Source organism: Asterias rubens, chromosome 5 (genome assembly GCF_902459465.1).
Source record: "Asterias rubens chromosome 5, eAstRub1.3, whole genome shotgun sequence".
Lineage (NCBI taxonomy): Eukaryota > Metazoa > Echinodermata > Asteroidea > Forcipulatida > Asteriidae > Asterias > Asterias rubens.
The window spans coordinates 1,324,285-1,337,138 of record NC_047066.1 but is presented as its reverse complement, the minus strand read 5'-3'; the positions used below and the strand labels follow the sequence as shown (position 1 = coordinate 1,337,138).

At 36.8% G+C, this 12,854-nt stretch overlaps 1 protein-coding gene across 1 annotated transcript; it reads right to left on the bottom strand.

Annotated features, from left to right (window-relative positions):
• Positions 1 to 3,458: 3,458 nt before the first annotated feature.
• On the bottom strand, positions 3,459 to 12,491 carry LOC117290650 (39S ribosomal protein L16, mitochondrial-like). Its single transcript, XM_033772167.1, has 5 exons — positions 12,327 to 12,491; positions 10,757 to 10,837; positions 7,732 to 7,880; positions 6,586 to 6,748; positions 3,459 to 3,885 (listed from the first exon to the last, which is right to left on the bottom strand). Exons 1-5 carry the CDS (start codon positions 12,397 to 12,399, stop codon positions 3,590 to 3,592), a joined length of 762 nt encoding a protein of 253 aa, XP_033628058.1. The 5' UTR covers positions 12,400 to 12,491; the 3' UTR covers positions 3,459 to 3,589.
• Between the last annotated feature and the right edge of the window lie 363 nt (positions 12,492 to 12,854).

Below are 12,854 nucleotides of genomic sequence, written 5' to 3'. Positions count from 1 at the left end.
AGAAGAAAAAAAAAATACATGGATTTGCTTTTACATGGAAATAATTGGAACGCCCAGGGCACTTCTGTTCATGAAAAATCATATCATGTTCTAGATGAAAACATCTCTCATGATGAAATAGAATGCTGGCAGCCGGAAATGTAATTATCTGAACTCATGTTGCAGCATATTATGTCTAGACGTGAATGTTACAATGTGTATAGGCTTGGCGATTTTAAAAGCAGTGGACACTATTGGTAATTACTCAAAATAATTATTAGCATACAACCTTTCTTGGTGACGAGTAATGGGGAGAGGTTGATGGTATAAAACATTGTGAGAAACGGCTCCCTCTGAAGTGCCATAGTTTTCGAGAAAGAAGTAATTTTCCACGAATTTGATTTCAAGACCTCAAGTTTAGAACTTGAGGTCTCGAAATCAACCCTCTAAACGCACACAACTTCGTGTGACAAGGGTGTTTTTTCTTTCATTCTTATCTCGCAAGTTCGATGACCGATTGAGCTCAAATTTGTACAGGTTAGTTATTTATGCATATGTTGAGAAACACCAACTGTGAAGACTAGTCTTTGACAATTACCAATAGTGTACACTGCCTTTAACAGGCTCGAGTTTGAAAGAAAATGTTATCAACATTTTGTCATTATAGCCGTTGATGTTTATATGCGTCTGGAAAATTGACATGGGTCTACTTGGGTGATCGCTTGTCAAATATAAGTTATAACTACTGCGATTTCTTTTACTCTCCCTGCAAGGGGCTTCATTAGCAGTATTGTACAACATACAGTGTGTTCCCGCCAGGATATAATAACAAGATGAAAACTAGACTATTTCCTTTTACGAGGCGAAACCAAATGTAAATGGGAAGCCATATTTCACAGAGTGAGAAATTCGTTACCCTTCAAACATCGTTGTCTAAAATGTTGCCATGCAATTTCAATCAAAGCCGTAGTAAAAGTCCATTCTACATTGTATATAATAAGCCCAAAGTGAAATGCTTTTCATTAACCAGCAAAATCAATGTGATAAGTAACAGTTCAAAAAGTTAGAACCGTCGTGTAGGATTCATCTTGACAATGTTTTTGTGTAAATTGTGCAAAAAGTGTGAGATGTTCTCAAGGGAAATTAACGGACTCGTTGCCGTCTGTTTTAATCAACATTGAGGGTTGATCACTCCGGAGACAGACGAAGAAGAAGCCAACCAAGAAAGGAGTAAACACAAAGGAAGTTCATCTACCTTCTTGACCATCAGTCATGGTCTCCCTAAACTGACTCCTGGAATCACATTTTGTTAACAATAAAATTGCTAATTGCTAACTCTTTGTGAAATCGACGGCTGTCTTTCTTTAAAAAACTATTATAGTGTAACCACGACGAAATGAAGACAGACTTGCAGGCAATGAAGGGCCTTTTCACATTCGTTACAAACAGAAAATTAAAAGTTACAAAGAGAGACTGCCGTCGATTTCACAAAGAGTTGGGACTCGTCTTATCTCGAGTTAGGACGAGTAACTCTTCCTAACTTAGGATTAATCTTAAGGTCTGCATGCTACATGTACAGTGCAGCCGTTGATTTCACAAAGAGTTAGGACTCGTCTTATCTCGAGTTAGGACGAGTAACTCGTCCTAACTTAGGATTAATCTTAAGGTCTGCATGCTACAGTGCAGGGTTGGGACTCGTCCTAAGTCATAAGATTAATCTTAAGTTAGGAAGAGTTTTGTGAAATTGACGGCAGGGTTGGGACTCGTCCTAAGTCCTAGGTTACTCTTAAGTTAGAAAGAGTTTTGTGAAATCGACGGCTGGTCCTTTTCACAAACAGATTACCAATTGAATGCTTTAATTGTTCTGGTACAAAGTGAACTCTACATGTACAGAGATACCAACTTAGTAAATCTGTTCCAAACTGCTCTTAAAATCACACATGTACTTCAACTCCTTATAATTGCATTTCACTCTAGAATTATATCAATACAATATACATGAATACCTTAAACCTTAAAGGAACATTACAAAATTGGTAAGAAAAAGAACTTGTCTAAGATCTGAGATTGACATAAAACTTACAGTCTAATGAAAATGATCGTAGTAACCCTTGAAATATTTCTGTCTGAAATGTCGTTTTTTGATGAGAAATAAATTAAACTAATTTCCCTTTCGGAGTATATCGCTCAGTGAGCCTTTTATTCATTTCTTTTTGCATGACGACTTCCACAAAAAGAATGTTGTTGCAAAATTCAGTTTTGTAATGTTCCTATAAGATGATCCCTCTGCGGTCTCTTTCCAGGTTGTATCAATAATTTGGGTGTGATCCCTGGCTACATGGCCGATACTGGTTGAATGGCTTCTGACATGCACCCTCACAAAAATATTTATGAGATCACAAAAATAAGGCTAGATAGCTCAGTTGGTAGCGTGCCGGCATGTTAATCCGAAGGTCACAGGTTCGAACTCGCTCTAGTTCATTTTTCTTTGTTCACACTAAGATTTAGAGAGGTTTTTATAATTTTACTATCTCAGCCACTTTGAAAGTGACTTTCTGTCGCTATTGGCTTTCCCTGCCAGGGTTCTTGTCTTTTGTTTTGTCTGTAGTGTTTTGTGTTCCACCCCCACTGGAGGTGTTTCCTACACAATCCTTGTATCTGCCCGCGGTCAGGCCAGGTTGCTCAGTAACTTGCTGTAGTGTTTTTACATTTGTGTGTTCTTATTATAACCATTGTATTGCTTGTTCTTGTAAATCTTTGATGTGCATTTTTTGTATACAGTACATGTGTTTTTTTCATGTTTGCTGGCAAATAAAATAAAATGAAGTCTCTGAAAAAGCCAACTTGCACTGCATTTGACTTATAGGTGCCCTGGTTCGAATCCCTTCCTGGTGCTTTGTATGTAGATTGGGTTTCGTCCCTTGATTTAAGATTGGTTTTCCTATTGGGGTTTTCCTCCAACATCTAAAACAAAACTTCATCATCTTCTCTATATATCTTTAGGCCTAATGGTTACAAGAAAGGTCATTTCTGAGGGTCCCTTGGTATCATTAATAAAAATATTGATTAATAATGTTTTAGCTTATTGCAAAATGAATGTAATTCAAACTACCTTGTGTGACTAAAAGGCACTCAACACGTTTGGTAATTACTCAAATGATCACCTAACTTGGTTATGAGCAACTGAGAGCTGTTGATAGTATAAAACTTTGTGAGAAACGACTCCATCTGAAGTAACATTGTTTATGAGAAAGAGGGAATTTCTCACTAAAATAATAAAAGACTTCTGGCCAGAAGCCTTTTATTACTGTCTGAAAGCACACTCTGTTGTACAACAAGGGTTTTGTACAACAAGGGACGTTTTTCATTCATCATTTTCTTGCAACTTCAATAACCAATTGAGTCAAAATTTTCACAGGTTGTTATTTTATGTGTATGTTGGGATACACCAAGTGAGAAGACTGGTATTTGACAATATTACCAAACGTGCTCAGTGCCTGTAAGCGCTTGGCAACCAATGCAAAACATCCAAACAGTTCATGTTGTTGGGACAGGTAGTGAATTTGAACCCATCTTCCCTCGACCTGCACTCCTGATTAACAGCACCCTTTCACCTGTATTCCCCAAACCACTTGTAATCATATGGTCCAAGACGATTCGAAATTCCGAGATAATTTCCGACCGCGATTTTTTCAAAAGTCCAAGGATTGGCATTATTCTCCGTCATCGCCTTCAGTTTCCTCTCCCTTGCTTCTAAGCTCTGGACTGTCATGACTTCAGAACGAAACGGCAACTTCTTAGCAACTTGGGTGAGGAGTGCCTCTATTTCCTCAAATTCCATTTTGCCGGCGACTTCAAAGATGACTCGTCCAGCTTTGACTGGGGTGACATAGTGGTCCACGTTACCTGGAATGGTAAGAGTAATGGTAAGAGTAAGGGTGAGAGACAATGCTGACAAAAAGTTTGAAACTAAGAATCAAATAATACAATGTATATTGAAATGATGGAATTCACACCTTTTGGTAACCTGTTGAGTTATAGATTTCATGTGGCTTCTTGGGACAGCACTAAAGAACTAGATCAAAGAGCATAATTTCTAATCATAAACAACAAAGTCTGACTTCAGATAAAGGTCAGAAAATTCTCATCCCTGTAAAAAAAAAGTATGAGTTTGGAAATGAGAATTAAAAATAGAGACAAAATACAAGATACATGTAAGCACATAATTTGGTCAACAAAAATATTAAGAATATATTTTCTTTTATCTGACCTCATTATATTACCAAACATATGCAGTTTGAGAGTATTAAAAGAAGTAACTTCTTTGAACATTTTGAGTATGTGACTTGTATACATGTACCAATATTTGTCTAACATTGTCAAAGCTAACGAGCTAACAAAATTAATGGCAGAAATAAAAGGTGTTTTGCAGCTCATCTCCAATGAGACATTCACACACACTAAATGAAGATGTCACAACTTTGCAAGGTGGTTGGAAAAATGTTTCGCCTGTAGGCTACAACGAAAGATTTAATCAGTGAATATGAGACGATAATTTGTGAGAAGACATCCTATAATAACAGATGACAGTACAACATGACTAAAGAGCACTCTAAAAATTAAAAAAATGTTCTTGTTTTCTATTCGTCCTGCTATTGACGCAAGTAGACTCTGCAAGCCTCACATGTGTTTGAACATTGAGACAGGCTAAAGTTCATGAGTTAGTTTCCTCCATACTTTAGACCAATCTTCTTTAAAGGCAACGGACACTATTGGTAATTACTCAAAATAATCATTACCATAACAAATTATTTGGTAACAAGCAATGGAGAGCAGCTGTTAATAGTATAAAACATTGTGAGAAACGGCTCCCTCTCAAGTAACATAGTTTTCAAGAAAGAAGTAATTTTCCCCTTAAATATTTCAATTTGATTTTGAGACATCAGAATTAGATTTTGAGGTCCCGAAAGCACACGAATTCATGTGACAAGGGTGTTTTTTCTTCCTTTATTATCTCGCAACTTCGACGACCAATTCAGCTCAAACTTTCACAGGTTTGTTATTTTGTGCATATATGTTGAAATACACCAAGTGAGAAGACTGGTCTTCGACAATTACCAATAGTGTCCAGTTTCTTTAATGTACTAGGGAAAACAGTGGTCTTAAATAGATTTTGAATATGTGTGAGACTTGCACGGTTCCTATAAATTGGTGCTCATCAGGCACACTGCAACGCTTCGAGGAACATTACAGAGTTGGTAAGAAAAAAGAAACGTCTAAGATATTATTAAACTTTCACGGTCAAATGATGATATTAGTAGAAAACATCCCTCTAAATATTTCTGTTCGAAACATCATAATTGATGAGAAATAAATAAATTTAATTTCCCGTTCGGAGTTTATCACTCAGTGAACGTTCTATTCAGTTTCTGTTGCCATCGATACCGAGCAAAATGCATAATCTATTTTTCGCTATTTTCTCATGACTCTGACATGTCAGACAGTAAGATGGCAGAAAGATCTCTAACTTCTACAGGTTGGTCAGTTAGTGTATATGGTGGGTTACATAAATGTAGAGTGCTTATACTGCTAACAACTGTTTTGTTAGCAAAGACCGATTCTGTAACGTTCCTTTAAGCAAACAATGAGAGGTATTTCGGTTTTTTATTTCAGTGTTCAGTGGAGAGGTGTTCTACTGTACTTTTTTGTCAAAGTCAATGTTCAAGAATATCCTCAGGCCTGATTCAATGTTGTTGTAAGGGCAAGACATTTTTTTTTTGTACCATGGTAACAGAGGTCTTTAACCTCCAAACATCTTGAGGACTTGGGAGGCCTTTTTTAACAAGGATGAAGCACATTTGACATTCATCAATTGGAGGCAGAAGGAGTTCCACACAAGCACTCATGAACCGCTGGTTTTGAAGGATTTAAGGAACATCACTGATTTGGTTTTTGCAAAAAATAGTTAATGGCCTGACATTTCGACCCAAGCAGAGTCTTTCTCGAAGGCTTAAATTGTTTTTTGCTAAAAAGACAGTTGATGTAATCCACCATGACCATAAACTGACAAACTTGTGGAGGTTTGAGATCGATCGACCATCTGGGTCACAACAAAAATAGTGAAAAATTGATAACACATTTTGCATGACATCGAAAAAAAAAAATTAAAAATTAATAAAATGATAACAGAGCGATAAACTCCAAATGCAAAATAAGAATATTTATTTCTCATCCAATATGACATTTCAGACAAGTATTTCAATTGACTTTGTTCTTCTATCATCATCATTAGACCGTATAAGTTTTCATGTTAATCTGTGATCTTCACATTTTTGTCCCCTACTAATTATGTAACGTTCCTTTAAGGTAGGGAAACAAATCATACATAAACTCCCCTTGATTCTACATACACGTAAGGCACTAATGAGAACCCTTAGAATGTTGCTTGATTTTGAAGGATGGCAGCAATATGGATCTTACAAACTCAAAAGCGATTCATTTTGAAAGACTGAAGCAGTTGTCTACAAATATAATCACGGGGAGTTCAGGGTAAATTTTTAGAGGTTGGATTGAAGACGCAACATGAATGATTTGAAAAGTACTGACCCTTGCCACCGCCCATACGTTGTCCTTGTCCCTTCTTAGTGACTGGCTTATGAGGCGGATCAACTCTCCATCGTGCAAACATCCGGTCTGAATCTATGAAACGATTGATAGTCAGTCGAATCATCTCAAAATGACCATGATGTAAGTATCCACCACTCCGTGCCTGAAAGTCAAGACATTAAGTCAAAATAAGCATCTTAGATTAGATGACAAAAAGTGCTTTCTTCTAGGCACTATACACTAGTGTGGTAATTACTCAAAATAATTGTTAGCATAAAAACTTATTTGGTAAAGAGCAATGGAGAGCTGTTGATATAAAACATTATGAGAAACGGCTCCCTTTGTGCAAAAAAGGTGACACCTTTTTTGAATCAAAAAAGGCGTTTTTTATTTCATTATTTTCTTGCAGCTTCGGTGGCCAAATGATCCCAAGTTTTAATATGGTATTTTTATGCATATTTTGGGATACACAAAGTGAGAATACTGGACTTTGACAATTACAACAGGTGTCCAGTGCTTTTGTGTTGATAACATACATGTATTTTCTCGCCAAACTTTTCCAAACTTCACCTCAGAGCATGCTCTTTTTGGTTGCAGTTATTTGACCAGCTTACATTTAAATGTCAACAATTCATTGTGCTGTAAAAATTCTTTTAGTCCACACAAAGTGGGACAAATGGTACTGGAAATCATGCTCCGCATCTCCCTTTCTCCAAAGAGCCATAGGATGTCACATTGATTTTCACTGTATTTGGCAATAATACTCAGGCAAGTCGAAGATTCCAGCACACCATGGCAGATCATCAGTCCTGGCTCACAGCCAAGGTGAGGGCCAATTCAAGGTGTAAGGCATTCCATAATTTATGAGAATGTCTGCTCTTTTATTCATTCAGGGTTTCATTGTGACAACAATTTGTTTTCAATGCAGACTGGAAGTGGTTTAAACCAAAATCTGTTGTGAAATTAAAATTTGGGTTTTTAACTGGGTGGGATTCGAACCAACACCATTGATATTCTAGAGCATGAGTCTTAACACAAGACCAACAAGCTTGTCAGTAGCTAGAGGCAGTTTGAAGATAAGTATTACCACTGCCATGATTAAAAAACTAATAGTGGTCGATAGGGTTGATATCGAATGTCACTTACCACCACGCCATACTGGCCAAGTTTGAGTTTATTGGCCACCTCGGACGGCCCTCTGATTTGGACCAAACTCCTGAAGGACTTTTTGTATCGTGTCCTCTTGGGAACTTTGTTGTAGAACTTGAGCTTGCGTTTCTCTGGCAAAATAACATCTGAGGGAAAGGAAATGCATTTACAATTATCCAGTTGACTCGACTTTTACTTAATTAGTAAGTTTATGGAAAGCGAGTACAGGCGTCAGGCTAAACGCTGTTTTAAATTGATTTCCTGGGGAAAGGTTGTTGAACTTTTTGGACTTGAATTACTCACCCTGGCAGACCAGTTCTTCTCTAACATTACTTAATTAATAATCAATAAACAATTAATTAACACTGTCTGCGGCAGAATTATAGGATTATTCAATATGTACTTTTAATATTCTATAAAATAAAAATTAATAGTGCCATTTGTAAGAAACAGAAATCGTGAAGATCACAGATTTACATAAAACTTACACGGTCTAATGATGACGATAGTAGACACCACCATGCCTTGAAATATTTCTGTCTGAAATTTCATTTTTGATGAGAAATGAATAATCAAATTTTGTGTTTAGAGTTTATGGCTCAGTGAGTGTTTTATTTATTTTTGTTTTGGCATTGATGCAATGCAAATCTTTAATTTTTTTTCATTATTCTCTCGTGAACCAGATGGCCCAACGATTTTAAATTTTACAGGTTTGTCAGTTGATGTACATGTGTATATGATGGATTACATAAAGTGCTTAGACTGCTAGCAACTGTTTTGCCAGCAAATCCAACTCTGTTATGTTCCTTTAAAAACAAAATCACAATGGGCGCTGGAAAGACATAGTGTGTTTATAAGATTACCAAGAAATGCTTCAATTCATTACAGAAGGTCCCAAATTATTCACCATAGTACAAATTATTCACCATAGCTTAATGGAGTCACTGACTCAAATATTAATTGGCTGATCAAAAGTACATTCTCAAGTCCTGAATTTTATTTCTGCTTTGTATTTCTTTGTTTTGCTGTCCAAGGGGAGAGTGCCTTTGTACAGGCATCAAGCTTAACCCTTTTAGCAATAAATTGATTTCCTGGGGAAATGTTGCTGAACTTTTTAGACTTCAATTACTCACCCTGGCAGACCAATTCTTCTCTAACATTATTTAATTAATAATTCATGTTTGGTTTACTTCATGTAAGTGGCTTATTATTATTAAGTTATTATTATTGTCTATTTCAACAATTAAATAAACACTATCCGCGGCAGAATTATAAGAACATTCACTGTATACCTTTAATATTCTATTAAAGTCACCGGGAAATGTAATTTTTCTTCTTCAGACATTAGAGTATATATGTGAATGAACAATAAAATAATTTTTTTTAGTAATTGTTTGTATCGATTTGTATGTATAGATAAAGTTGTTTGGGGTGTGACTCCGCCTACCACTTTTGTGATGTCAATCGAGGCAGACTTTGCCTCGACTTTGCCTCGATCGAACATCGAACACACAACGTGTACGTGCATGTACATGCAAGTCCTAGTTGTGAGTTTGTACGTTTCGTAAAAAGGTTTATTTCTTGCATTTTTCTGGCAATGTTGACCAGGTATATTGCTGCGGGAGGCAGCAAAACAACTAACGTCACAAACAGCGCCCTCTCGGGTCAGGCCTACTTTTAAAATTCATACTCTACTCATCAAAACACGTATGTATTTAAGTGACAACAACTTTATTTTGACAAAATACCACTTCCAGGTGACTTTAAATAAAAATTAACATAGTCATTAAAAACAAATCACCAAGGGTCTGAGATTTTGGTAGCCCGAAAAACACAATACGTCTTGAGTCGCGGCACAAATTGGTCGCTGATAGTATTTTATTTTACAATACCCTTAGCACAGTTCATTATTGTTTGTGATGTTAATTTGTGCATTATTTTTCCACTAGCCCGCCGGGCTAACTAGAAAATTGAGTAGCCCCGCTGTAAATCTGGTAGTCCCGGTCTAGTGGGCTAGTGGCAATTTCGACCCCTGAGAGAATGCCTATTTGTGCCCCTGCCCTTTCTAAAGCGAAGCATACAGGCCTGCAACTGTTCATCAAAACTTTATGAAACGTACTCTAGTCTAGAATCTGAAGAAACAGACAATCAGCTTTACTAAATACTGTGGCAGCTGGGTTTGACTTACTTCTAGAAACTATAAGGCTCCCCCGTGAGCTTTATAGGAGTCTAATATTTTGGACCTCCTTAATGCTATTCGTTTTTAAAATCGGCGTTGATAGGTGAAAGTTTTACAACCGTTCGCCATCAATAGCTAAAACTTTCTTTGTGTTACACACCAGAAACTTTCACCACACACTCAATATACATTCATGATGCTTGAATGGCCTTTTTGTTGAATTAAATTAAAAAACATCTTTAAAAAAGGAAATCTTTTGCTCTGTACTCACTGTTGTTTTTCTGCCGCATCGCACGTTTTTTGACTTCTCAATATGCTCAACGCTTTATCTTTGGTCACATGGTCACGACCGAGTTGGACTAAACCATTCAGTAGAAGGGGTGTTATGCTGCAGTGCGTGTGCGCTACATGCGTGAACCGCGGGCATCGCAATCAGACAGCGCGCCCGTCTTGCCGTGTACACCCCAAAATGGTTTAGTCCAACTCGGTCGTGGCATATTGAGAAGTCAAAAAACGTGCGATGCGGCAGAAAAACAACAGTGAGTACCGACCAGAAAACTGCCTTTTTTGAAAATGTTTTTTTTAATTTAACTCAACAAAAAGGCCATTCAAGCATCATGAATGTATATTGAGTGTGTGGTGAAAGTTTCTGGTGTGTAATACAAAGGAAATTTTAGTTATTGATGGCGAATGGTTATAAAACTTTCACCCATCAACGCCGATTTTAAAAACGTATAAGGTAAGGAGGTCCAAAATACAGGGCTCACTGGGGAGCCTTATACATGTAGTTTCTAGAAGTAGGTTTGACTCATCTGAAGGGACAAGTTTATCTATTTTACATACCATCAAATGTGTTTACTGGTTGCAAGTTCTTCAAAGTAGCAGCCGGAACAAACGTTGCTTTACTTGCTTCAAAGAGTCCACCTGAAAAAGGTTGTTCATGTGCTTATTCTCTGCTGTGTAACAACTTAATATTTCATTGAAGTTCATCTGATGGCATCAGTTCAACAATTATTTAAAGACACTGGACACTATCGGTAATTGTCAAACACCAGGCTTCTCACTCAGTGTATCTATGCATTTAATAACAAACCTGTGAAAAATTGAGCTCAATAGGTCGTCGAAGTTGCGAGATAATAATTGAAGAAAAATTGTTCTTGTAAATAGTTGCACAAGTTGTGTTCTTTCAGATGTTTGATTTTGAGACCTCAAAATCTAATTCTGAGGTCTCAAAATCATTAAAGGAACACGTTGCCTTGGATCGGACGAGTTGGCCTATAAAAAAGTGTTTGTAACCGTTTGTTATAAAATGAATATGGTTGGAAAGATAATTTAAAAGTAGAATACAATGATCCACACAAGTTTGCCTCAAAATTGCGTGGTTTTCCTTTTACTGTGCGAACTAACACGGTCGGCCATTTATGGGAGTCAAAAATTTGACTCCCATAAATGGCCGACCGTGTTAGTCGACGAGGTAAAAGGAAAACCGTGCAATTTCGAGGCATGTTTATGTGGATCATTGTATTCTACTTTTACAGCATCTTTCTACCCATATGCATATTATAACAAACGCTTTTCAAAGACCAACTCGACCGATCCAAGGCAACGTGTTCCTTTAATAAAATTTAAATCATTCAGTGAGAAATTACTTCTTTCTCAAAAATTATGTTTCTTCAGAGGGAGCTGTTTCTCACAAAGTGTTTTTCTATCATTGAACAGCTCTCCATTACTTGTTAATGTTGTACCAAGTAAGGTTTTATTTTGAGTAATTACCAATGCAATAGTGTCAAGTGCCATAAGTTATATTTGTCCAGACATGCCAAATTTATATATTATAACTATTATATACAGTACAACTTACCAAAATAAAGCAACACCAAAGTTAATTAAAATTATTATTATTTATTAAGTTAGTTCATACTTATAGGACATGTGGAAAAGAGGCCCTCTGGAAAAAGCATTTAGTGAAAAACAAAACTGTCATTGTCAATTAAATTTATAGAACTTTGTTTGTGTACTGTTGCAGTGTTGGTACTGTAGGTTGATATTAATTTTAAATATTGACAATTGCCATCTCGAATGTCTGCCATGCGGCATGATGGGAAAAGTTTCCGTATGGCGCCACCACTTCTTCATTCGAAATAAAATAATATAGTATCTAATTTACCTGATTGATATATCCCTTTTTGTAAAAATGAGTGAAAAAGTGGTGGCGCCATACGGAAAGTTATCCGCATGATGTCTGGTCATTTCAAAAATACTTTAAAACAACACCCCCCCGGCCATGACCGCCCCCCCCCCTCCAACTCATCACTGCCCCTGCGTGCACAACTCCATTCAAAACCACATGTAAATAAAAATGTAACACTTCAGAACAGAACAGAACAACTGTGATTTGAACAAGACAACTCACCTTTCATTTTTAAGTTTCGCACACAAGTGAACTTTAAAGCTTCTAAAGCAGACCTTCGTAGTAGGGGAAACATTATTACACCAATTTACAGCCAATGTTACAGGAAAAAATGATAAAAACAAAATATCGGTTCACGGCCAAGTCATTTTCCTGACCACACGGGGGCCGCCATGTTTGTTACAATTGCCTAATTTTCGGATACTTTTTAAGAGCAAACTCATAGACTTGTTTTAGTCTGTCGTGCTTTTCTCCCTTTCCTAAATCAACTCAGAGTTTTTTTGTTTTGATTTTGTGAAGCTTAAAATGTTCATGTATAGCCCCCTAAAAACGTAAAAGTCATTCTCTGTGAGTGGAAGGGAAGAATTTCCATGCATTATGCTATCACATCAGAGATCTTTGTGTGATTGTATTTTTGACACAAACTTTTAGAGTAAAAATACAGCAGTAAAAGTATCCGAACATTAATTGCTTTGGCTCTACACTGCACCGTATTTAAACTTAATCGAGGATCCGCCGCCCACACGTAAT

Excerpts from the sequence above, each read along its gene's own strand:
- LOC117290650 (XM_033772167.1), bottom strand. The coding sequence starts at position 12,399 with ATGTTTCCCCTACTACGAAGGTCTGCTTTAGAAGCTTTAAAGTTCACT. Across the intron at positions 7,881-10,756 it reads ACCAGTAAACACATTTGATG|ATGTTATTTTGCCAGAGAAA; the intron begins GTATGTAAAATA and ends CCTTTCCCTCAG. Across the intron at positions 6,749-7,731 it reads TTGGCCAGTATGGCGTGGTG|GCACGGAGTGGTGGATACTT; the intron begins GTAAGTGACATT and ends CTTGACTTTCAG.